At 38.7% G+C, this 26,364-nt stretch overlaps 1 protein-coding gene across 1 annotated transcript; it reads right to left on the bottom strand.

Annotated features, from left to right (window-relative positions):
- Positions 1-10,923: 10,923 nt before the first annotated feature.
- Positions 10,924-22,303, bottom strand: LOC141799070 (mitogen-activated protein kinase 14B). The gene is made up of 12 exons (XM_074681140.1): positions 22,043-22,303; positions 19,198-19,327; positions 18,310-18,368; positions 17,962-18,073; positions 15,889-15,918; positions 14,012-14,059; positions 13,784-13,898; positions 13,598-13,669; positions 13,166-13,245; positions 11,388-11,466; positions 11,107-11,280; positions 10,924-10,985 (listed from the first exon to the last, which is right to left on the bottom strand). Exons 1-12 carry the CDS (start codon positions 22,174-22,176, stop codon positions 10,924-10,926), a joined length of 1,095 nt encoding a protein of 364 aa, XP_074537241.1. The 5' UTR covers positions 22,177-22,303.
- Positions 22,304-26,364: the final 4,061 nt, after the last annotated feature.

Genomic DNA, 26,364 nt, shown 5'->3' with positions numbered 1-26,364 from the left:
ATGAATGTGCACCCCAATCAGAAAAGATTTGGATGAAAGATTTGAAAGATACACAAAATGTAAAACTGAAAGTTTGACCTGATGGTGGCGCTGCAGGAAAGGTCATATCATCACCAAAACCAATAGTGTTCATACTCTTGTTGTCATTAATGTTGTCAGTATATTTGAGAAGATTTGGATAAAAACTTTTCAGGATAAATTATTTCTGATTGAAAAGTTTGGCCTGATGGTGGTGCTAGAGGACAGGTCAAGGTTTCATTATCAAGGGGTTATTTATGTATTCAACAAATAAACAAAGTTCCTGACACAAAAACAAAAACACATTTCTGTAAATCATTTTCTGTGGGCAAATATCCCTGGGGTCAGATTGACCCCAGGGTGAAATGTGTGAGTAATACATGAGGATAATAGGAGGGTGAAGTATGGATTGTTTTCAGCTCTGAAACCGTTGTGCTCCTTTAATATAAAAATATGCACAACGGAAGTGTTTCCAGGGGGCACTTAAAACGATGGACATCTGACAACACGTTTGTTGTTGCAAGGGATTTTCAGTCACAGCTGAATGCTTGCTGTCAAATCATCCAAAATGGTGCATTTTGGTTGTTTCTGTGTGGTTAATTTTAATAGAGATGCTGATGTTTTTTAATATGGCTTGTTTTTTTTACACACTGGAGGAGATTACATGTGATCATACGTAAGTGTCCTTTTAAAGACAGAATGACAGCTAATTCAGCCTTCTCCACACCACTGCTGTGTGGTGTAGGAGAGATATAACATGCTAAATGGATTAAAAATGAATCTCTTGTGAGAAAGTAATGTACATTTATTTCTTCAGAGATAAAAAGTTGATATTTTGCTGAAAATTTTGAAACATTAAATCAATTTTTTGATCATACTTTTCAAATTCAAACAAATAATTCAGATGAAGTTTCTCATTTCACTCTCAGGCCTCGGCCTCCTTGTGTTTTAAATGTGAAAAAAAACAGCCCTCCTCCTTTACCCGGGCTTGGGACCGGCAAAAGTGACCCAGAAGAGACACCATGGCGGAGTTACTGTTTTTTTTTTTTTTTTTTTTTTTTTTTTATCTTTCATCTTCAATTTTATCTCTTGAATTTTTTCTTTCTTTTTTTCTTTTTGTTGTTGTTTTTTTTTTGTTTCAACATTTCAACAAGTTAGAGTACAACATGAACATACAAGATTGTGGTTTTTCACAAATTTTTACTTTTCAGCAGAGCCGTTAGCAACAGGTCTGGCAGCAGTCCAGTTTATTTACAAAGTGAAATAATGCAAGTTCTGAGCGCTAAAGTGACCGGGTTCAAAGGTCACGTTTTTGTTGCCATTGATACAGTGTGTGACCTCAGAAGATAAATAAAAGAAAAACATGTGAAATCAATCAATCGTGTAACCAAACTGAGGGGACAGAGCAGGTTTTTATTTTTCTGTGACATGAATGTTTTTCTTTCTTTTTGAGTTTTCTTTTTTTTTTGCTCTCTCTCTCTCTCTCTCTCTCTCTCTCTCTCTCTCTCTCCTTCTCTTCTTTTCTGCTTTTCATGCTGTTAATCAGAGAGGACAGGCCAGTGAATAAAGTCGAGAGTGAAACTTAAGGGGTGCCACCTGGAACACCAAACTATCTGTGCCCCATTGCTACAATTTAAAAAAAAGTTTGTTTTTTTTTTCATTTTCGTTCAATCTGTATTTGTATCTTCTGCTTCCTGCTCCTGTAGAAGACTTGGTTGAAGGCATTATCTGCTTGGCTTGGCTTGTTTAACTATCTCTGCATTAGTTGCTGATGGGTCCATTAGGGACGTGACAGCACACTTTTTAGGTGTGCGATTCAAGCATGAGGCACGACAGCCAGACAACACTGAAAGCAGACTTAAAAACATCTCATCCCTCACATAGTCATCATACTGAGTCATAGATTATGACAAATGTGAGCCAAAATACATCTGAAAATTCAGTAGAATAAAGTTTCTTTTTCTTTTTCTTTTGAAGATGGTCCACAGAGCAGGCTGTCCTCTCTCCTCTGCTCCCTGGTCCAGTCTGGTCTGGTCTGGTTTCCTCTCTAATCTATAAAAGACAAATCATTTACAAAGAGAGAAAAAAGTTTACAAACTTCAATCATTTCACTTTGTTAAAGTTGTGAAATATTAAAGAAAAAATTCTATTTACCTTTTCTTTGAAGATGGTTTTCAGTGTATGCTGCCCCCTCAGCTCCTCTCTCCTCTGCTTCCTGGTCTGGTCTGGTTCCCTCTCTAATCTATAAAAGACAAACCATTTAATAAGAGAGAAAAAAGTTTACAAACAACTTAAGAGCCCAGAACAAACACTTCCCTTTTTTTTTTTTTTTTTTTTTGGGGGGGGTTCTGAAACATTTTAGAAAAAGCTTATTTACCTTTTTTTATGAAGATGGTTTTCAGTGTATGCTGCCCCCTCAGCTCCTCTCTGGTCTGGTCTCTTCAGCTCCTCTCTGGTCTGGTCTCTTCAGCTCCTCTCTGGTCTGGTCTCTTCAGGTCTGGTTTTGTCTTCTCCGGTCTGAACTTTCCTCTTTTCTGGAAACAAAAAGAGAAAAAAGAAAATTAAATCAAAAATTTAAGACACTGGTTGTATAATTCAGCTGAATTAGAATAGTCAAAGAAAAAAGAACAGAATATATTTCTCTTTGTTTTAAGGAAGAAGGGGACGAAGCTTCGGTGTTTGCTTTCTCCTCAGCTCGTCTCTGGTCTGGTCTGGTTTCCTCTCCTCACTTTGAAATACAAATAACGGATCAAATGAGACCAGAGTCCACGCAGAACTTCAGAAACTAGAGGAATCATTTCAACACGTAACAACTCGGATGAGAATAAAGATGTTTTACTTTGGCCTCAAGGTGGTGCAGTGGTTAGCAGTGACGCCTCGCTGGATGAAGGCTCCTGGTTCCAGTTACGGGCTGGTTGATTTGTCCAAGTATCGCGCGCGCGCGTGTGTGTGTGTGTGTGTGTGTGTGTGTGTGTGTGTGTGTGTGTGTGTGTGTGTGTGTGTTAAAGGTGCAGCAGGGAGCTCGTCTCTGTGAAGTGAGTCCAGAGCTCCTGTAGGTACACTGTGTCAGACACACAGGCAGCTCCAAGAAAGAAAGAAAGGTGCAAGACGCACCCGTGCAAGACGCACAAAAACACCGACCTGTGTGCTGCATCCACAGTGATTCAAATAACGTTCACATGTTCTCAGGGGCCCCGTGCCAGACGCTACCAGGGACCCTGACGGCCCCGCCAGACGCAGGGGCCGGCTGTAATAAAGAAACAGTCACAGTCTGAGGCGTTTCTTTGACTGAGACTGGCTGCTGTCCTGCTCCTGCTCCTCCTCTGTGGCGTCCCTTCTCCTCTTCCTGGACTTGGAGACGCACCGTGTGGACCACTCCGTGAAACGACAGAGGACCGACATGAGACACTGTCCGTCCTCTGCGTAGTCGGTCACCCTCCAGCGGTTGGTCACCTGGGTGAAGTTGAGGCGATACACCAGAGAGACGACCCTGGTGACTCTCCTTCCGTTCACCTCCAGCCGCTGGATTCGGTTCCTGGGATCTCTCAGTAGAGTTCCCAGCTCCGCCCGCTCACGGACTTCCGGTGTCAGGATGATGGGCGGAGGAGGCTCCACGAGGGGAAACATCATCCCTGGTGGATCCTCCAGGAAAGACCGCCTGGTGTTCTCCCTCTCCTCTTCCTCCCCAAAGGGTGTGAAGGCCCGCCTCCTGCGGAGGGATCCTCTGAAGGGGATCAGAGGAAACTCCATGGAGCCTGTGATCAGGTTGTTGTACAGGCTCACGATGGTGTCCCTCATGGAGTCCAGGCTGGTGTCCCTCAGAGGACGGTTCCTCATGTTGGTGACGATGAGTTGGAGAGTTCGTCCTGGCAGAGGTAGAGAAACTGGAAAGAGAGTCAAGGAGAGGAAAACGTGAGTCACGGGAGTCGGGAAGACGTGATCGGAGAGAAACAAGTCAGGATAGCTGCTCAGCTCAGACTTTCACCTTCAAATCATTGAACACAGAAGAAGACAAAGACACAGCAAATACCGTAAAGATGATACAAGATGATCAAATGTTGCAAGCAAATGTAAAAAAAGAGTAAAAATGTGAAAATGCTGCTTTCACAGCTTCCATACATCTGAATCTATCTGGCCAGAGCTGATCGTGGTGTTTTTCTGACTGATCAGGAGTCTCCAATTTGAGCCACATCATCTCATCACAATCATCTGCACCAGCTCTCATAAACTGAGCATAATTGGCAACCCAAAGCAAAACCCCCCAAGTAACTTCACAGTGGTTCAGCTAGCGGCTTAAAAGTGTCTTTCACTAACATTTGAATGAGTCACGTTACTCCACACAGGCTCAAATGACAAGTACCTGAACACAAACCACATTACTGACTGTACCCCAGAGGATCATTTTACTGCTCAAAGCTTGCTCTTTAAAAGTCCAGAGGGCAAATTTGAGCTCCTCATTTCAGCCTCACTTTCATTATCTATTCAATCCAACACGTTTCTCCCAGAATTCACTGGGAGAAACAGGTAAGACATAAGAATGGGCAGGAGCTATAACTTCAGGCCCTTTACTGAAATGAAAACACACAGAGCACATCTCAGTTCGACCAGTTTCTTACAGACTTTTGGCAGCAAAAACTCAGCCATACCACTTTCCTGTTAAATATAAATAAAAAATTATACCTCTAGCTATGAAACTAGAAGCAATATGCTGTTCTTTATTTTAAAATTCTAGTGAAATCCAAGACTTGTTTTTGTTTGTACTGCTAAACACTGAAACTCGTAGGAAAGTACCATTTCAGCTGTCACGACTAAACAACACGTGAAAAATGTCGATTTCTAACAAAATATGATAGAAATAAGGAAACCAGAGGGTCTTTAACTTTTTTTTAATTCTTATTTTTAAACTAAATATCCTTTAACTTTCCAACTTATGAAGCTAAAGTGTATCCCAGCCACGTTAGCATCACACTTTCATTTCTCGTAAATACTCTAAACATGACCATCCGGAGTCCACATCAAATCAAATATACCTAAAACAAGTAGAAACATGGATTTCCCTTCGTTGTATCTTTATAAAAAGAAGATTTAAAAAAAATGAAGACAATTCAAACTCGAAAGATAGCTATCTAATGCTAACTGTTTAGCTTGGAAAAAGGGATGGGCGCCATCTTTGCCCGTTACCTTCAACATTAAGAATTGAGAATTAAAGGTCAAGTTTTTCTTCAATTCTCCATTTTATGACATGATTTTTCATGTTTTCTCCCCTATTCAATCTTACACTTGAAATATGTCCATGCTTGTGTCAGTTTGTGGTGAAACAGTTATATCAATGAAGCTAACATGATCGACGATCTGAGATTTGATATTTAATCATCAGTGGTCATATTTTCAGCGCTGAAATCATAAATTACAACTTTTTTTACTTTTAAAATGACTTTATTTTCATCATTTCTTCCATTTCTTTCGCAATAAAGCAACGAAGTAGACGAAAGTAGTTTTATTGAGTCATACCATACTGCTCCGGCAGACTGAAGATGGTGACGGTCAGGTGGTGCTTCTCTCTGCCGCACCTAGAGGCCATTTCTTTCCTCTGATGTTCTTCGGTTTCGATTCCTGAAGTTATTCCAAAAAGTTTTGTTGCTGCTAAAAGTTGAATTTTCCAAATAGATAAACATGTCAAACACATGAATAAATCCACTTGTTTTAAAAGCGATCAAATCCGGAAATGAATTGGAATGATCCTGACCTCTGCTTTTATATGGGCAGGCCTGTCACCATGACGATCAGCGATACGGAAAAAAATATTAAACAAGATAATTTTTTGACAAAATATAATGCCTACACAAACAATTTAAAATAATGTATAATCACAATACATTTTTGAGGAAAATAAATAAATAAATAAAATGAAGAGTGACTAAACACGAAAAGTCACTGTCCTAACTTATCTCATGCACTGACGCATAAATTCTTACAATTTAAAAACAGTAGATGACCTAAAAATCACTGTGATTATTTTTTATTTTTCAGCTTGGGCTGTTTTGAGTTCCAGACGTGAATTCTTGGCTTCTGGTGCATTAAGAATATTACTTAGCTATACTTTTTTAGTTCTGTGTATTTGTGGATGCATTTCACAACGTAAAAAAATGATGAAAAAAAAAGTCTTCTTTGATGCAGCAGATGCAGCAGACACCATGGCCTTACTCAATGCACTAATATGCGATATTAAACTGGAATTATTGCTCCTCTTCATAATAAAGACAAAAAAAAACATTTTTTTTAATTAAAAAAAAAAAAAAAAAAAACAGAAAATTTTCAGCGTCCCTCCCCGGTTTTGTTCGTTGCGTAAGGGACACCCAGCGGAGCAAAAGTCAGAGTCGAAAACAAGTGTATCTGCAGACTGCAGGTTCCGCTGTTTAACTTCCACAAATATATAGAAAATAAACGTGAGCGGCTTTATAACTCCTTAGATTCAAAGGCATAAACTGGAGGTCTCGGGTTAATTGACTCCTCGATTTATGACGCAGAGCATATCAGCAGATTTTCAGCGGCCGGAAATAAGAATCAGACTCTGTATTGCGCACAGAAACAGCGAACAGCCTGTTAAACTGGCTGATTTATTGTAAAATAATAATAAACAATAGTGTAATAATGTGCAGTCATTGTAACATTAAGTAATACAGCACAAATCTGAAGAATGATATCGATCTCAAGATCCCCTATTACCAGAATGTTGGCCTTCCCTGATATCTGATTGGCCCAAAATAATAAACCGTGGCTATTTGTTTCATGTGTGTTAAGTCTTCTTCTGTCATACTATTCATCACACTTACAAACACTGTTGTAGTGATTTTCAAGTAGCATCTTGAATCTTGAATCTTCATAACTCCACCTCTCATTCCGTTGCTAGGCGCTATCTAAGTAGCTGCCTGTTGCAGCAGCTCTCTCGTCTTTGTCCGTTTCTTGTAAATTTTTTGTCTCTTTTTCGTAATCTTTGTATTTGGAGTGGATCATTACTTTGTATGGTTCATTGTCGGTCACGAACACCAAACTTTTTGTGGCTTCGGCGATATTTTTTACTACTTTTCTCCTGTGTTTGTCTGGAGATCCTACATGTAACCATGGCTGCATTGTTTACATGCAAAATTAGCTGTAAGCAGCCTGTAGCATGTCAATGCTAACTAGTGTAGGGCTTGATGATTTCCCTCGAGCTGAGGAGGAGGAGGTGAGGACGACGTGCTGGTTCTCGGATGTGAGCTGGGAGGTGACGACGTGGACCTGTCCTTCCATCCATCGTTGTTGGGAACGTGGGATCTCGCTCCGGGGGATGGACGAGCTAGCTGTGCTAACCCAGCGGCATCATGCTGTTCACGGACGTGGCTGCTGGAGCTGACATCGGACGCCGGCGCCACATTGGAGGAGCTTCGCCTGCTGTGAGCAGACAGGATCCAGGAGACAGAGACTGAACAGTCTTCTGGGGAGGCTCAGTCCTGGACCCTGTGGAGGTGGAGATTGGCTGGGCTGGAGAGTGGTGGACGAGTGGTGGACGGGATGTCGTCATCTAATTTCTTATGGACTTTTTTTGCACTTTCTATACTCTTTCTTACTTTTCTTAAATGCTGCGGTGACTCCTGAATTTCCCCTCGGGGATAAATAAAGTATTTTCTATTCTATTCTATTCTATTCTATTCTTGTGTGTTGGAGCAAAGAAAAAACTTGGAAGAGAAAAGTCAGCTGCTCAGTGCCACCTGTGGAACTGTTACCACTGTCTGTCTGGTTTTCTGTTAATTGATTTATTTATTTCCTTTGCATTATTTGGACTACTAAGACTTAATTTTCTTGACATATGAGTCCTGTATATTTCAATTTGAGTGTATACATAGAAATACATTTTAGAAAGTGGTTAAATAAAAAGTAGATCCTGGTCATTATTTTCAGCCAACCACATGGCACATTTTCACCTTTGACCTCACATATCAGGCATATATCTAGAAATGAGACTTTTTGAAGATCACTTCCATGTGGAGTCCTCACAGGCCTTGAAGACAAAAATAAAAAGAAACAAACAGCTGATCTCAGCTCAATCAAATCAAACTTGAACAGAAACTCTATCACAAATGAAGCTTAGCGGAAGTTCAATCAGAAAGACTATCTTCCTGGCATGCCCCTTTTCTGTCTCTGTCTTTAACCGCTTCCTCATAACTCCACCTCTCATCTCCTTTTTCTCCCAATCACAGTCAGTCACCTATTCTCTCTCAGCCAATCCGTCGTAGCTGTCATATTTAAATATGCTCTCTCTCTCTGCAGCCGGTCAGCTGTCATTCAGCGAAAAGGTCCTCAAACCCACCTCCACCCCTTCACCACCCCATCAGGTCTCGGTCATCCCTCAAGTCTCAACTCAAGCATCTCACTCCTTCACCACCACCAGTGTCTAGGCTCCGGGGGGAAGTTCACGGGAGCATCAATCATTCCTCATGCTCCTGAAACGATCACTTCCTGCGGGGTCTAAGCGCCAAAGACTTTTTCACTCATCAATTCTTTATCTGTTTCATTAAAATTGGTCACTCATACTATTTGTCTTCTCTTCCTTATTAGTCTTTCCTGATTGAACTTCTATTCATTTTTCATCGCCCTCGGTCTCATCTGCATCTCTAGATGGAATTGATCTAATATTTCACAAACATCAGTAAGATTTTCTGGTAATAAAACTAGAATGATTTGCTGAATATGGTGCTATTTATTAAAAATGTAAAGAAGTACACTTTAAATTCATTACAGTGATACTGCGGACAAACCAAATGTGTTAAGAATAATTAAGGATTCCACCAGATGTTTTTTCTAAGACCTAAGACTTCCAGTACAAAAGATAAAGTTTTAACACCTGTTATTTCATCTTAAAATTGGGCTGAGTTTTATCTACCAATATGCTACAGAGCTATTATTCATGTTTGAATAGGCTACTTTACCCAGAAAATGGCCCGATATTTGGACTCATTTGGTGAGGAAACCTCGTGGACTCCTTAATTTGAAACAAGTGACCAGCAGAGGGAACTAGAGAGAGTCTTGGTGAGCTAAATTGGGGAATGGCGAGTGTGGTCTGTACCTCACAACAGTCTCAGTTTCTGCAGGATTGCAAACTTTACCTGGCAAGACCAGATGCAGTGAGAAAGAGCTGCAGAAACAGCAATCTATGGGCCCTGTAAAGCTTTTGGAGTCCCCTGAAACAGACTGCTGCTCATGAATGACTGTGGCCATGGAATGTAACAGTAAATGGACATCATCCTTCTTGGCTCAAAGTTAGGTTGCAACAAAAACTGCTGCCCCCTGGTGGCTAGCTGCTGTATAAGTGTAAAAAAAAAAAATCTATCTACCCAGCCATTCTAGATGAGCTTTCTGATAAGTTTCATTTTCATTAGTTATAAGAGGATAAATTTACATCACATCTAACACTGATTGACAACTGCTGGTCTTGCACATTTTTTCAGGGATTGTAGGGGATTGAGTCAATCGTGGCCTCTACTGCGCAGTCTCTGTCTGCACAATGGCGGCGCCTCCATGCGGGACTTTTGGCTTCAAAGCCATACAATGGCAAAAGGCAGCACCATGCTGTCCACTCTACATACTGTCTGTGTGTGTGACTTACAGTCTGGATTTGATGATAAATTTGTGACCGTGCCAAAGAGCTACCAAAAGAAGCTTATGAAACAGATCTACTAAACGTAAATCATCTTTCACAAGGTTTCATTCAGTAGTTGAAGTTCTTTAATAGGGTTTTTGGATGACTAATAGTTATTGTATATTATTAATGTTTAGCAGAGATGCAGCTCTGCCATGGCACCATTGATGAGGCTGGGCTCTAATAGTATTGTTCACAAATCGTTCAGCATGTGAAAATTCTTCTGTTTATTTCACAAGTTTAAGAAAGAGACGCTTCTTTTACTTTTTTCCTTTATTTTGTTCAAACTTGATGGATGCATTAGACACCCCGGCAGATCTGCGGTGCTGTTTGTACACCTCCACTCAGTCTCAGACATGAGAGGTGTAACACACTCTGCAGGAGTCAAAGACAAACAGTGCCCTTTGTTGTTTAAAAAACAAAACAAAACAAACAACAACAACAACAAAACCCCCCCGATATAAATTCATTTATTTTCAATTTTGAACAATCTCTTTGTTTATGCTTGTTTATTATCCCACCACGTAAAAAATAAGCATCACTTTTTTGTCCTTTACAGGCCAACATACAGTGCAGAGCTGGACTTTAATAAAAACACATAAAACTGTTTAACATATCAGACACATTCACCTTAAATGTTTGGGACACTCTTTCTGTTTTGTATTTTCCACATGAGCCTGACACTCAGTAGCCCCGTTTACATGGGTAGTGTTCCTCAATCTGATTGAAATTGATCAGATTAAGTGAATCTTATTTGATCTTTATAAATGAAGTTGAAGTAAAGAGATCCACGTTCAATCCGCGCGTGCATAGCCCTAGCTAAATGCGATTGTATTTTTTATTTTCACCTGCGCTTTATGTCACGTGTAAATGTGTAAGAGAAGAAGAGATGCACTTCCTGCTTCCTGTTTCCTGTGTATGTCACTTACATGCCTCTTACATACTAGGGAGCGCATGCACAGACCAAACAATGCTCTCCATCAACCCAATCCGCTCCACCCAGCCATTTACATGGAGCAAAGAGCAGATTATCAATCAGTGTAGACTACCTTTTACAATGCTAAATGGTAAATCAGATTGGCTGAGGTGTTTACATGACACATTTTAAGTCTGATTGACCTTTCAATCTGATTGTAAATATGATTTTTGGACCCATGTAAACGGGGCTACTGTCATTGACCTAAAGAAGACGTCACTTGTGGACATGTTGGAACACTGAGAGGAACCTCCTACATCGCTGTATTACTGGGGTTTTCAGGGTCAAAGGTCATGATCTCCATGTGGATAAGACCTGATTGAGTTAGAAAAGAGAAATCATGTTAAAAATATTCCATTTTGCAGAATCAGTCCTTTCACTTTTAAGTATGTGTATTATTTTCTGTGAAGAGTGTCTTCCATTTTTTTTTACTTACTCTTCCACTCTCCAACAGCCAGCTCCAGGCTCTCGAACGAGTCATCGTAAGGTCCCGAGTCAGGCTCTTCCTCCTGGTCGTGATATTCAGCGAGGAAAGGGTGCGACAGTCCTTGTTTGGCTGTGAGCCGTCGCTCTGGATCCAGCAGCAACATCCCCTCCAGAAGGTCTACAGCTGGAAGCATCGAGGTACAAACTAATTAATTACTGGAGAGTTGTAGAGTGGAAGAAAAATTGGTTGGGAAAAACAACACAAGTGCATTGGTTTCAGTGGAAACATACCATTTTTATCCATGGACTGAAACACTTCCCTGAAATTTTTCTTCTTCTGTGGAGGAAGACCTTGCACATATGATTGAGCCTGAAACAGAAAGTTTTTACACTTCACCAGAGAGAAGAAAAACTTCAGTTCCAGAAAATAATACAGATTGAGTAAGGACTAATCAAATTAGACTAATATAATAATAAGTGACATGTTGTTTTACTCACTGTATTTTAATTTTGGCTTAACAACTCTCAAAGGGACTGTGAGGACTATCCATTCATCCAGAATCGCGCGCAGACTGTCGTGATGATGTGACTCTTAACTAGACGTGCGTTTGTTTTGGAAATGAATACAGATCAGATCTTCTTTTTAACTCTAGTTTAGTTTGTACCATAGTTTAATAACCTGTAACATTAGTAAAGTCTCATAATAATAATAATAATAATAATAATAATAATAATAATAATAATAATAATAATAATAATAATAATAATAATAATAATGATGATAATAATAATAATAATAATAATAATAATAATAATAATAATAATAATAATAATAATAAATTATAATCATACATTTTATTTGTAAAGCACTTTATATTCAAGAAATCTCAAAGTGCTACAAAGCAACAGATAAAACAATAGGATATACGATTGAAAACTAACAGGGGGAGCCTATAGCTAAATAAAAGCTTTTCTAAATAGATAAGTCTTAAGGTCCCGTTTAAAAGCGTCTATAGTCTGTGGGGCCCTCAGGTGGTCAGGCAGGGCGTTGCACAGCCTCGAAGCTGCGAAGGCCCGATCACCCATGATGCGGAGCTTTGTTCTGGGGACTTTGAGGAGGTTTTTGTTTCCAGAAAGGAGGGACCATGAAAAGGTCTAGAGGAAGAGGAGTTCCTGGAGATACTGGGGGACATGACCGTGGCTGCATTGATGGGTGAGGAGGGAGACCTTGTATTCAATTCTGATTGGGACAGGGAGCCAGTGGAGAGTTTTCAGAATGGGGGTGATGTGTTCATGTTTGCGAAGCCTTCGCAAGATTCTGGCTGCGCTGTTTTGGATGTATTGTAGTCTTTGGATGCTTTTGCTGGAGATCCCAATGAGGAGTACATTACAGTAATCAAGCCTGGAGGAGATAAAGGCTTCTCTGCATCTGCCAGGGTGAGTGCTGGACGGGGTTTGGAGATGTTCCTGAGGTGGTAGAATGAGGTCTTGAGGTGTTTGAGGTGGGTGTCAAAGGTTAGTTGTGGGTCAATTTTGACGCCCCAGCTGGTGACAGAAGTGGAGAGGGGGATGTCTTAGCCGGAAAAGGTGACACTGGTGATGGTGGAAGAGTGAAGCTGATGTGGTGTTCCAACTACAATGGCTTCTGTTTTGTTGAAGTTTAACTGGAGGAAGTTGAGCTTCATCCCTGCCTCTATCTCCTCCAGGAAGGTGGTCAATATGGATGGAGGAACAGTGAAGATGGGGTTGGTCTTTATGTAAAGCTGGTCCTGCCAGCCATCTACCAAGCAGAGGTAACGTAGCCTCACTCTTCATTCTATTGATAGACTCTCAAGTTTGAACAGACCACTGCAGAATAACTGCTGACGGACATTAGCACAAACAGTTTAGGCCCTGTGTTAGCATTTAGCTCATGTTTTGGCCTTTAGCCGTGCTCTATCACTCTTCCATTAAGCTTTATTTTCCTCTTCTGTCTTTATTCTTTTTGTCAGCCCAGTCTCGGCTTCCTAATCCAGTCCTTTCCGACATGATTAGGAAGCTGAGAAACAGCACAGAAATTAAAAACTTACATCTTTACTCTGCATCTTCTCAACCAAAGATGAGTCGGGGGTTCCTGTCAGACGGAGGATCTTCTTTAGCTGATCGATACCTGAACACTCTGGTTAAAGAGGTCTTATAAAGCACAGCACATGTTACAACAACAACAAACAAAAAAAAACATTTGGGCCCATTTATGTAAGAGTTATGGAGACAAGGTGACAGATGACATGACATAAGATTTTTTCCTTTTCACATCCCTGCAATTGGATTTTGGACATATTTTTTGCTGCAATGAATGCAGGAAATATCAATCTAAAACCTCAGTCATCGCCAAACACTTGTTCAACACTGAGTCTTGCTTCTCTTCTCTAAACTAGTTGAGTTCTTGTGTGAATCTGCTCCACAATGTTTCACAATCTAAAGATTAAAAGCCTGACAGTGAGTTAACTGTGTGAGGATACTGTCGTGTCCTGGGAACAGCACCTGTCCAGTGATCATCTCAGCCAGGATGCAGGCGGCTGACCACACGTCCACTGTGGGAGAGGAGGCAGATAGAGAGGATATAATGATAACTTTCTGCAATAATGTCATCTATTTAAACCAGACTGAAAACAGCTGTTGGTATCGAAGTGAGGTGACAGTATTACCTGTCTGACTGTAGTGCATCCAGTTGAATATGACCTCTGGTGCTCTGTACCAGCGCGTCACCACGTAACCAGTCATCTCACTCTCTGTCTGCCTGGCCAGACCAAAATCCAGGATCTAAAAGGATGAGATAATCCACTTAGGTTCACTCCCAGGAAGACATGATGTCTGTTTTTACAATGCGATTTGAAGTCAACTGTTTCTACATCGCTAAGGTTTTTAATTCTCACCTTCAATTCACAGTTCTCATTCACAGCCAGGTTACCAGGCTTCAGATCCTAAAAACAAGTCCAAAAGCATCAGGATTCACTTCATAAGAAAAAATACTGGTCTTGTTCAGCAGTGACCTCAGATTCACAAGGACAGTCCAAACTTTCCTCGGCCAGAGAAACCGGTTTCCACTGTGATGATTTGCTACTTGAGTCTTCATGGTTGGTGTTTTTGTGACTAAATATAAACAGAGCATGAAGAGTACGTCAGTTTATGTTTGGGATATGTTGTTTTTAAGGGATGACTCTTAAACTGATGGAAAGCCTGTGTGTGTGTGTGTGTGTGTGTGTGTGTGTGTGTGTGTGTGTGTGTGTGTGTGTGTGTGTGTGTGTGTGTGTGTGTGTGTGTGTGTGTGTGTGTGTGTGTGTGTGTGTGTGTGTGTGTGTATGTGTGTGTGTGTTAGAGATAGACCGATACAGATTTTTCTGGGCCGATACTGATTATTTGAAGTCAAGGAGGCCGATAACCGATATTTGAAGACAATATCAATTTGAAAGTGCAAATATTCAGTCAAAATTTTGAACAATACAAACTCCAACACTCAGCTGCATTCAAATGCCTTTAAGCATGAGCTCCTTGGCTTAGCAGCATGTTTTATAAAGTCAAATCAAACCTTAAAAAAATATAAAGCTAAAAATAAAGTTTTCTAAAATTTCAATGTAACTGCAATAGCTGTAATAACTGCACTGCTGATTGGCTGTTTCCCAAGCCATGGCTCTGCTTGTAACCAATCAGATGGTGCTGTGGGTGGGACAGTGCTGATGACTGAGTAGTGACTGCAGACAGCTGCAATCAGAGCTGCAACAACGCAGTTTCAAATTTGTTTCTTATCGGCCGTCGGATTTTAAAAAAAGGCCGATGTGCCTAAAAATGCCAAATATCAGCCTCAATAATTGGCCTGACCGATAATGGCTCTATCCCTAGAGTGTGTGTGTGTGTGTCCCTTCTGTAAGGAGCATGCACTGGGATGAATGACAGAGCTGAGTATGTGAGTTGCCCCTGTAGGTGTCAGTTTAGAGGGTTGTGTGCACACTTTTTGTCAGGGGTCATTTGTCCACGAAACACAAATCCTTCATGTGTAAGCTATTGTAACCCCAATTATTTTCAGTAGTACAGAAAATTCTGACGCTCCTGAATGCACCATCCACATGCTACCCAGAGTAGCAAAAAAAGACTCAGCAGAGCTCTGCAAAGCTAATAAAACAGGCCGTGCTGCAAGTTTCAAGAGAGCCACGATGGGTGCTTTTAACTCTGACAATACCTCTGGAAACAACTCAAAAAGCCTACACCTCAGACGTACTTTTTAGTTGCATAACCTAAGTAAAATCGAACAAAGACATCACCACCAGCAACTCCCAAAAGTCACTTTTGCTAACAGTTATTGTAACCCCCTACTTTTCAAAACAAACTGACGCCAAACATCTCATTCTGCTGTTGCTACTGACTTTTGTTTTGAGCTTCTGAGGTGATGGCAGGATACATTGTTTGCATTTGGCAAATTGTTGAGCTCAGTTTTTATTTGTTTTGGCTTTCTGCTGCACAGATTTTATTTACATGTCTGTTTTGGGCCTTTTAACAGGTTTTCTGATGACATTACTTGAGCCTTTGTTGTTGAGATTTTATCCTTCTTTTTTCTGTATTTTATTATTGTTTTGTTAGCTTGGGTGCACTGACAGATCATTTGTTGTCCGGAAAAGATCACATTGATTAAAAACAAAATGTACTCCTCCAAAGAGCCACACAACAAGAGTTTATACAAAGAGAAGCAGAAACAGAGATTGATCAAGAGATAAAAGGCTCAGTTAACTTGAAAGCATTAAAAGGTTGAAATACTCACCCGATGAATAATCCCTGCAGAGTGAATGTACTGAAAATTAGAGGAACATGGATTAAAGGAGGATATGGAGAAGTACACACCAACACACTGCAGAGACACCAGGTTTGCTGTTATTTCGGTGTTGTGCAAAAACCTGACTCCTCCCACAGCTGATTGCCATTCTAAGCTGTGGTTTATGTATTTCCAGAGCAAACCCAGGCTTTTTGGGATGTAGAGAAACGTGCTCAGAGGAACATTCACAGGTGAGAAGCGGAAAAAGTTGAGTGGTTTACTCCTGAATTAAGGACATTATGCTGAAGTCTGCCTTGTTTTCCAGTAAGGTGTGCTTTCTTGAGTGTTTCCGTTGGACACTTGTGGTTACTCATTAACCAGTTTGAGTGTGGTGGTATTTATAGTGACTGGATGTGTCAGTGCAGTTGAAGGAAGAGCAGAGTGAGGTCAAAGGTCAGACGTGACTACAATACTCTACTACTCTGACTCCTTAGTCTGCTTCAATATAATCACATTTTGTATGTAAAGCGTTTAATGCAGACTGATTTACAAATTTCACACATTTTCACAGTCTGGAGTCATAAAATAGTGATATTGACTCCATATTTTTGAGGATTACTTGGACGAATAATTCTCAGAAATGTACACAACATACACACAAAGTGACCCAAAGGAATAACCTGAAAATACTTTTTTAACACAACCGTTTAAAAAAAAAATGGACATATGAACTTTATAAAATTACTATTAGAATTTAATTTTTCAAAATGCACCTTTAAAGCTTTAGCTGTTGATATTCTGCTTTCACTGCACACACTCCACCTGACACTGTTTATAGCAAACACGTTTGTATTTGTCCTCAGTCACTCTCCTCTTTAACCCCTTAGGGCCAGTTGTTCAAAGAATTTAATCAGGGTCAAAATGATCCAGATTTGGAAATCCCATTTCTTGATATCCAGGATGAGGTAATCTGTCTGAGCTTTATGCCAGTTTTTCAAAGGAACATCGGGTTGGATCACCCTGATCTGGATACACAGTTTTCAGGATTACCAAATCTGGATTATCAGTGCTCTAAATGGAACTACATATCATGCACCTACACATCATGCAATGTGGGCTACTAGTTCCGTGAAGAACAACAGGTAGAAGAGCCAGCATGGGGTCATTGTAGTTTTTTTTTTTTGGGGTTTTTTTTTTAGAAAAAATAAAAATAACATAAACATCCACTTCCATTTTTAACTTCTTTTAAGACCCTTCATCTGAGTCACAACAAATGAATTATAGATATACATAAAAAAAAAAAATACGAAGTGCAAAATTTGAAAATGTCTGAAATGTTTAAAAAGAAGCTAAATGTCCAATCATCAGCAAAATAAAAAAAAAAAAATGTCCGGGGTTCTTCATGAAGAAGAGTTCAGCATTTTTAAGCTCTGCTTCTAGAAAGTAGATCTGAAGTTTTTCTGTGGTTTGCTGCAGTTTGGTCAGCTTGATTTGTTCCTCTGCCAGGAGTATATCTGCTTCTGCTCTTTTAGTTTCTCTTTTTTTTCACTTTGCTACACTGAAAGGCCTGTGGTAGCCTGAGTTAACTTAATCTACTTTATCACTGTGATGGTTAAATATGTCTGGTGCAAAACACAAATCAAAAGTATCGACACTAAATTCTCCAAATGTTTTATTATTTGACCAATTTTAAAGTTTTACTACATTTTTCCCCTGAAATCCATTTTGAAATCCTGCCCCCTGTTGGGATCAGCATAATCCTGTTTTTTTTTTTTTTTTTTTTTTTTTATCAAAGTGATCCAAATCCTACTGAAAAGTTCTGGACAACACAAACTGATGGTTTGATCCAGATTCAAACTAGGATTGGATTATGGGATCTAATCTGATTTTTTCAATCCTTCCTTCCAAAATCCGACTGGCGTACCTTTGAACAACTGGCCCTAAATGATTAATGCTACCACCTTAAGTGGTTACAAGTGAATTTGTTCAGCTCCTGATAAACATTTCAGGTACATAGTCAACTTTCAGCACACTATTCTAATCATTTGTTTGAAAAAGAAATAAATAAGAAGATAAACTCACCTTCAGCCCCCTCAGCAGCTGGTAGAACAGGTACGTGATGATGCGATCAGATAATCTTCTTTTCTTCATGATGTGACCCAGATCCTGAGCTACAAACGGCATCACCATGTAACTGCAGAGGGAAAACTTAAGTTATAGCCATACAAATATCACAGATCAGTTTGTGAGGGCAAAGCCATCATGTCAGAGATGATAAGAGCTTGTTGCTATAGAGAGGAAATACAACACGCACAAACCAGCTCGCTCTCACATCCTTGTTTGAACTTTTCATACATGCACACACATGCACACAGGGTCTCGACAAGCTGCAACAACCTGCACAAGAATGTGTGGGTTTTCAAGACTCACAAGGTTTGGAATTTCTCCAGAGTGGAGGCGGGTGTGAAGACGTTGAGGAGCGAGATCACCTTCAAGGAGGAATCATAAAGAGGATTTATTATTCACAACAAACAGGGACGGGGTTTAACAGTTTCAGAAAACCAGTGTGCAACATTTACTGCTCAGGGTCTCTAAATCAAAAACACAGTTTGATGAAGTCCTGAGGTCACCTGGGATTCCTTGGGTCAGTGTATATGTAAAAAGCACAGATAAATCTCTTTTTAGAAGACTCTGGTAAAGCTTGGGCCAAAAAGTAAAGAATCATTTTAAGTTTATTTGAATTTGGTGGCATTATTTTATTCCATTTCAGTGACAAACATGACGTAAATCAGCTGAAGGACAGTAACAAACAACCTCACTCCCTTTTTTTCTTGAGACAGGAGAGCAAAATAAAACTAGATGACCAAAATAAATGTGAGCAGATTTTCAAACTTTCTTTTAGCCACTCAGGTTGGTGCATGCAAAAATAGAACAAGATCTTTTCAAGACTTGCTGAAATGAAGAGGTCATCCAAACTGGTTTGTGATATGTTTGAGAGCAGGCTCTGAACACCAAGGTCTACCCTGACAGGCCTCCAGAGAACTGGCCAATAAGAGGGGAGGGGGTTTGTGGAGGATTTTAGGTGGAATTTCGGTCAGAGAGTAAATAAACCTGCTGCTTTTTTAGCAGCTCTGTAAGTGTTTGTGGTCCTTTAGTTTGCACTGAAAATACTGAATCATAGGGGCAGTGACATTATAAAACACCTCCAGGTTATCTGATGAGATGAGAATGATAAAATCTGATAAACCTCAGTCATCTCATCTGGTTGTATATCTTCAAAGTCTCTTTAAATCCCTCCATGTTCTTCCCCGCTCTTACGTTGTCATGCTGTATGTGTCGCAGCAGTCTGAGCTCCCTGTACGCTCGCTTGGCGTGGACCAGTGACTGGAAAGGACGATACAGCTTCTTGATGGCTACCTTCTCCTTTGTTTTCTGGTCAATGGCTGAGCTGAGGAGGGATAAAACACAAAAAGGGGTCGGATGTCACAACGGAAGGGCCAGATCAGTCACCAATGATCAAGTGCCAGTGACTTCTATTGACATTCTCATGCCATTTAAGTATCAATGAAATGAATGCTGTATTTGGTATTTCTGTGAAGAATCAGTCACTAAGTTTGGTCAAACACACTTGTGCCATCATTACAGACTGATGAAAACAAACCTCACCTGTCCCTCAGGTGTCTCTTGACATGAGATGATCAGTGGTCAGTTTTCTGCAGTGTTAAATGTTGCGTAAACATCAACAAACTCTGCTTCTTCTCAACAAAAATTAGTTCTATTAAATTTAAATGTTTTTATGGAAGGATCATGAACTGGGTTTTATCAAGACAGTTTTTCATTTTCTAACTTTTTGACCTTCAGACATGTTAACTAGGGATGGGTACCAAATTAGGTACTTTTATAGGTATAGACCGAATTCTGTCAAAAGTACCAGGTACCGATTCAGGTAAAATCAAAAGGTTCCATGTTTAGATACCTAAATGCATCCCTGTGACTGAAGGAGAGGAAGAATAGGTGATTTTCCATGCTGGACATGAACACAGCATTGCAAGGTTAATGAAAAATAAATATATTAAATTGAAAATAAATATATATTTAATTATTAAAGAAATCAATATTTTTTACCACATAAACTCAGAAAAGTACCGAAAATTGGTACCGTTGAGTACCAGTATCAATTGCCAGGTACTGTAGTATTTCAAATGTGAAAGGTACCCATCCCTAATGTTTACCCCAAAATATTTTTTTAGTCTGCCTTCTGAACCATTTTAATGCATCTTTTTTGCCTTTTCTGCAGCATTTCATGACATTTATCCAGTCCTGTGCCTCCTAATGTGTTTTTTGAACTCTGAATGTTCATGAATCACATTTTATAGATAAATTCATTTAAAGATGTCAGCTGTACAACATGATACATTTCAGAACCTTGATTAATACATTGATGGGAGCTAGGAAAATAGACTTTGGGCTACAATTGGACGTGCCTGACTTAATCTGATTTTAACTATAAAGAATAAATCTAATTGTTGCACAACACTTTATAAAGCACCTACATAACTCTTTATAAGTCCTCATTTTTTCTGCATGGTTACAACAAGCCACTATATCAATAAATCTGTGGATTTTTCATTAGCTCTCACTGACTCATAAAACATAATCAATTAAATAATGTTAAAGTAAATAAAATGTCATTATATTCTTAGATTTTAGGATTTTCAGACTGCTTTATCTATGGTGTGATCCAAACCCCACAATTTTTAATTTTAAATCAAAAAAGAAAGAACACAAATGGTGTATCATTTATTAAAATGAGGGTGACTTTAAGTTGCGCTCATTATTTGACTGTCCCGCTGCACATTTTCACCATCCACACAGCAAAAAACTGAAATCTCATTAAGTGTTTTTGTCTTATTTTATGTAAAAATTGTCATACTAAATATGAGCCACATTCAACTGATCAGTCTAAAAAGGCTCTTTTTATCAAGCTATTTAAAGAAAAGAGCGAGGTCTGAATTGCTTGTAACAAGTAAAATAATACATCTGCCAATGGATTCAGAAAAAGTTACTTGCTTCAAGACATTTTTCTAATTTTAAGCAAACTTTTGGGCAAAATTGTTTTGTTAAATTGGCAGATTTTTTTTTCTTGTTCCAAGCAATTCAGAGCTCATTTTTGTCTTTAAACAATTTGAAACAAGACATTTTCCAGACTGGTCAGGTGAATGTGGCTCATATCAAGTATAATGAGACAGTTTTTACTTAAAATAAGACAAAAACACTTGATAAGATTTCAGTTTCTTGCAGTGCCTGTCCCTTTACATTTATCCTTCTGGTTGTCTTACCAGATGTGACTGTGTGTCTTATTTGGTTTGTTTAAATAATCAAAAGAGCTGCTACATCAACAAATCTTATTTGCTTGACTGTAAAAATCTCAAATCTTTAACATAGCTAGATTTAATTCAGCTGGACAGAATTTAACATCAACCTTTGGTTCAGATCCAAAATAAAACATTTACACTAATGTTTGCTGAGCCCATACGTCAGTATCAGTAATAAGATCTTGTTTGTCAGCAGCTTATCATTAGACAGGACTGTGACTGAGATATCCTGGATTCCTGTAGGCTGCTTTGGAGATTCTTGTCGTATCAGAGGACCTGCATTGACTTGCTGACTCGCCTCAGGCGGACAATAGTGCTTCTGTTGGCAGATGTCAGACTCATCTAGGCCTCTTGGACTGCAAGCAAAACGGTGCAAGGAGAGGAATGCAGACTGCAGACCCATACAATGGAGACGGCTCATATAAAAAAAAAAAAAACATTTAGGGCACCAGACATGTATATAAAGTTTCATGGGGGAAAATAAGGATATCTCAACAGGCGCATTATTGTCTGTTTTTCATCAACAACACTTCTGCTAGAAAATCATGCAAGCTGCTGATGCTTTAAGAAAACATTTTAATTCTCTTTATTAGAGAAATTTCTACTCTCAAAAGGTAATTTATTGTTGGCATAAAGTGGGTCAAGAATAGACTAGCGTCCATCATACTACTAAAATGCATTGTGGGATTATCAGATTTAAAAAACCGTTTTATTGTTGAAAATATACCCCACAGCACCTCCCACGTCACCTTCCCAGCACTCGTGTGCCCTTTCCCGGGTGAACTCACCAAACTGTCCCGTAAGCTCCGGAGCCGATCGCCCGCAGCCCCGTGTATCTCTCCGGGATATCCCACGTCGTTTTCTGCAACTCATGCCGGCAAAAGCCCGATCTGACGGGGACGTCGCTCTCTGGAGTCTCCATGCTGCTGTTTGCTCCGGATTGCAGCTCACCTCTGTGGACACGCACTGTTTCTTACAGCCGAGGAGTTCCACCCTGACAGGTGAGCTCCAGAGTGGGTATAAAGGTAGGAGTGAGGCAGGGACACGCCCCCTTCCTCCCCTTCCTCCACCCGTGAACAAACACTGTGAATGATATCAGCTGTCAGTCACATGTGGACACTTTTTTTTTGAAGAGCTGATCGGTTGATTGTTTCAGGAGACACTTCCTTTGATCAATGATAAATTAAACACACACATTAAAGGCTGGGTCCTGACTGGAGGTAACGCCTTAGTTCTTACTTATTGAGGCCTTTATGACAGCCCAGTGACATATTACCTGGCATGACATCATGTCGACTCAACAGCACATTTAATGAGGTGTCAAAACAAGAACAGAGAAAGTTTTTTTTTTTTTTTTTCTCATTAGATCAGTAAGTTTAGGGTGAGTTTGAACAGTTTGGTGGCAGACTCATCTGGTGTCCTGACTGATGTTTGCGTGACTTAGGTTGATTTGACCAACCTTTCTGTTCTGTTTGGTATAAAATTATGGTATAATGGTTTAATGAATGGTTACTCTTGTCTGTCATATAAAGCTCTGTAACTTGGCTTCTGCCTTTTTTTGTCCAGGACACTCTTGAAAATATAAATTTCAATCTTACTGAATTATTTCCTGATAACGTTGGATGTCTTAATCCTCAAAATGCTGCTTTTATTCTATCACAGGAAGTATCACAAGCAGGATCTTTAATCTCTCAATTTCAGTTTTTTAATCTCTTTTGTTTAATTGTTTTGTTTTTTTGTTATTTTTTTCAATGAGTCTACAAATTAATTTACTTATATCTGTTAATGGGTTTTAGCCTTTTGTTAAAGTATTTGACTCTCTTCTGTAACTTTTGTTAATTTAATCTTGTCCTCAAGTTTATCTTGTCCTCAAGTTTCTCTTTTTATTTCTCTGTTATTTATTTATTTATTTATTTATTTATTTATTTGTCTATTTATTTTTATTGTGTAAAGCACATTTATTGTGGAACCCTGTTTTGAAAAATTCTAATTGAATTATTATTATCATTATTATTTTATTTTATTTTGTTTATTTTTTTTTTCAATAAGGGTTTTTAAAATGTACACTTACTCTTTTTGTTAAATATTATTATTATTATTTTTATTTTTATAGTTTGTTCGTCTATTGTTGTCTGTTCTCCTGGTGCCTGTGCTGCTCTTCCTGTCTTTTTCCATGTGTAGGTGTTGAGGGCACTAAGTGAACCACTGACTTTGTATTTGTCCTTCTGGATCATGGCATTTGGTATTTTTTCTTTGTATTTATTTATGGTAAATGTCATGATGTGTATTGTGTGCATGAGTGGACTGTGCAAATGGTGACATACGAGTTTCCCCAGCAGGGATTAATAAAGCTATCTTATCTTATCTTATCTTATCTTATCTTATCTTATCTTATCTTATATTATCTTATCTTGTCTTATCTTTGCTGGCAGACTAATTTTGCATACCAAGGTTTCTTATTATTAGATTCATCTACACAGGGTTGCTGTATGGTGGAGAAAATTTAGGATGATTTTCAGGGTCCGAAAATATTGGTCCCATAGAATCCTCTGTTGAAACTTGTTCATTTACACATAAAAAACATTATCAGTGAAAGTAACGTTGGTGTAAAATAACACACATTTGTTAGCAAATTTTACCCATTAGCTACAATGAAAGACCCCAAAGACATCACCCAGCATCAACCAAAGATGATGCGGTGCTTTTATTGTTTTGTGAGCTGTAAACCAACTTCGAACACCCATGCACTGAGTTGGAAACGAAGAGACAAATGCACGATTGAAGGAAGTCTAACTTAATCTCAGCCACAAATAAGCTTGCTGTCATGTCTCATGACAGGAGACACAGGTGTTTTCAGGTCACCTGACACACCCTGACATCACCTGTGCTGGAAAAAATACTTTCTATGCTTACACCCTTATTTGTTTATGTATGCATTGCTCTGCTTCTTTTAATGAAGTGTGATTGACCTGGTTTAAGGTACTTCATGTTTTTTTTTTAACTAAATTCTTCTTACCACTATTATTTTTTTGTGGATTTTTTTTCATATGTGTATGTGTATGTGAAGTTTTACGTGTTATTCTTTTTGACTCTTTTAAGTCACTCCCTAAAACAAAAATCAGAAGTTTAAAATATCTGTTTGAATTGTTGCAGTTGTGACTGGGTTAAGAGAAAGAATAAAAACAATGCATATGTGTTTCCTGACAGTAGTAGTAGTTTCAGTAGAAGTAGTTACAGTAGTTGTGTTGGTGTTTAATATTCTCAACAGAAAGCACTGAAGGTAAAGTTATTCTAAAAGTGTCTTTTGCTCCTTTCTGTTGCATTTTTCTTTCCTTTGTCACTGACAAAAACTGAATTCTGTGGCCCTGCTGAGCAAATCTCTTGGGCAAATCAAGGCACTGAATCAAAACCATCACAGACCAGCAGAGGGCAGTCACACGTCAATCTGTTCAGTCTAGACAAGGAGGAGACTCCTGGAGTCATTGTTCAGTTTCATCTCAGTTTTACAGCTCAAATGTTTGGTTTTCTTTACCTAACTGTGTGCCTCAACAATTAAAAAGAACTGTCAATGAAAAGGACTGAAACATGAACGATCATTCACACCAAACTAACTGTCAGGATGCAGACAAACTTCACTGTGTGAGAAGATTTTAAAAGTTGTCTCAGAGCATAAACAGAATCACAGAGCTCTGCGAATGATTAAAGGACGTCCAGCACATACATGTGTCACTGAATATGTGAAGCCTCCTGTCTTAGCCGGTCCCTCTCGAGAAAGAGTCAGTCCGGCGTGAAGTCAGCCTGGATGAGAGCAACACTTCCGAAAAGTATTTTCAAAATAAAGTATGTTAGCAACTAATATTTATGAAAACCTAAATTGTATTCTCTGTGGTCTGTCTACTGAGTTAGTAACAATCTTGTTCGATCTATAAAAAGGGCTTCTTAATTTTATTCTTTTAAGATTTGACAATATAAATCCAGAATTTAACATTTAAAAAATAAAATTGGTAGGACACAGGTAGGAAAAAAGCAGCCCCTATTTTACATGGATCTAAGTCAACATTAAACTTAAAAAAAAAAAAAAAAAAAAAAAAAAAAAACCTACAAATAAAATAAAATAAATAAATAAATTTAAAAAATATATCAAAAACAAACAAAGAAACAAAGAAACAAGAAAGGCGCAATTTCCCTTGAAAATTAGTCAACATGGCCAAAAAAGAAAAAAAAAAAAAATCTGTTCAGCAGTCAGGTAATACTTCAATATTTTCCTTTGTTTAAATAACCAACAGCATTTTTTTGGCACATCAGATAACCCTAAATAGTAAATGGAAAAATAACAATAAAAGTAATGGTTCTGTTCTGTTTTTTGATGTCTCCTGTTTTACTGTGCGCTAACGTGTCCTGGCACTGGTTTAGTGGTATAGTCTTGGTAGCATAATGAACACCAGAAGCTTTATTACAATAGTCAAGGGGAAATGCTGAGCACTAAAAAATTTAGAAATCCAGCTAATAATAATAATAATTGATGATAAATAAATAACATTGGGTGGGAGGTTGGGGGGTGGGGATGGACGCTTTGTAAAATTTTGAACCTTCAAGAAAGTCTAGAAGTCATTGTCTTATGACTGTTTATGCATACGTTGACCAATCGCCATTTAATTTCATTTTCATGGAGGTATTGAACAGTCCAATGAAAATACTTTTTTTTTTTTTTAATTCAATTTGATTTTCTTGTTATTGTTATCATTGCTTTGGAAATGCTCCATTCAAATGCTTAAGTCTTTTGTGAAATATTTAGTTTAACAAAACAATGAATAAGTACTTAATCTCGCACTGAGTACATTCCTTCCCTATTTTTCATTCATTCATTTATTTAATTTCATTAAATTTATTTATTAGTTTTTTCAAAAATCTTCATTTATTCAGACCCAAAAATCATTTAATATTTTATTTTATTTTGTTTATTTTAGAAAGACTTGTGTAGTAGTGTGGTTGTTTTCGGGGGGCTTTTATTTTGGAAGCTACCGTATTTATTTCCTGTCCCACCCTTTGTGAGTATGTGTAACTTCTCAGGTCTGTTGTGTCCGCTGCTCTCTGTTGTTGAAGCCTGTCA

The sequence above is a fragment of the Halichoeres trimaculatus genome, unplaced genomic scaffold (assembly GCF_033239565.1).
Source record: "Halichoeres trimaculatus isolate MK-OKI-2021-1 unplaced genomic scaffold, fHalTri1.1 fHalTri1_scaffold_11, whole genome shotgun sequence".
Classification (NCBI taxonomy): domain Eukaryota; kingdom Metazoa; phylum Chordata; class Actinopteri; order Labriformes; family Labridae; genus Halichoeres; species Halichoeres trimaculatus.
Note: the sequence above shows the minus strand (reverse complement) of the source record. Positions and strands in the feature narration are given on the sequence as shown.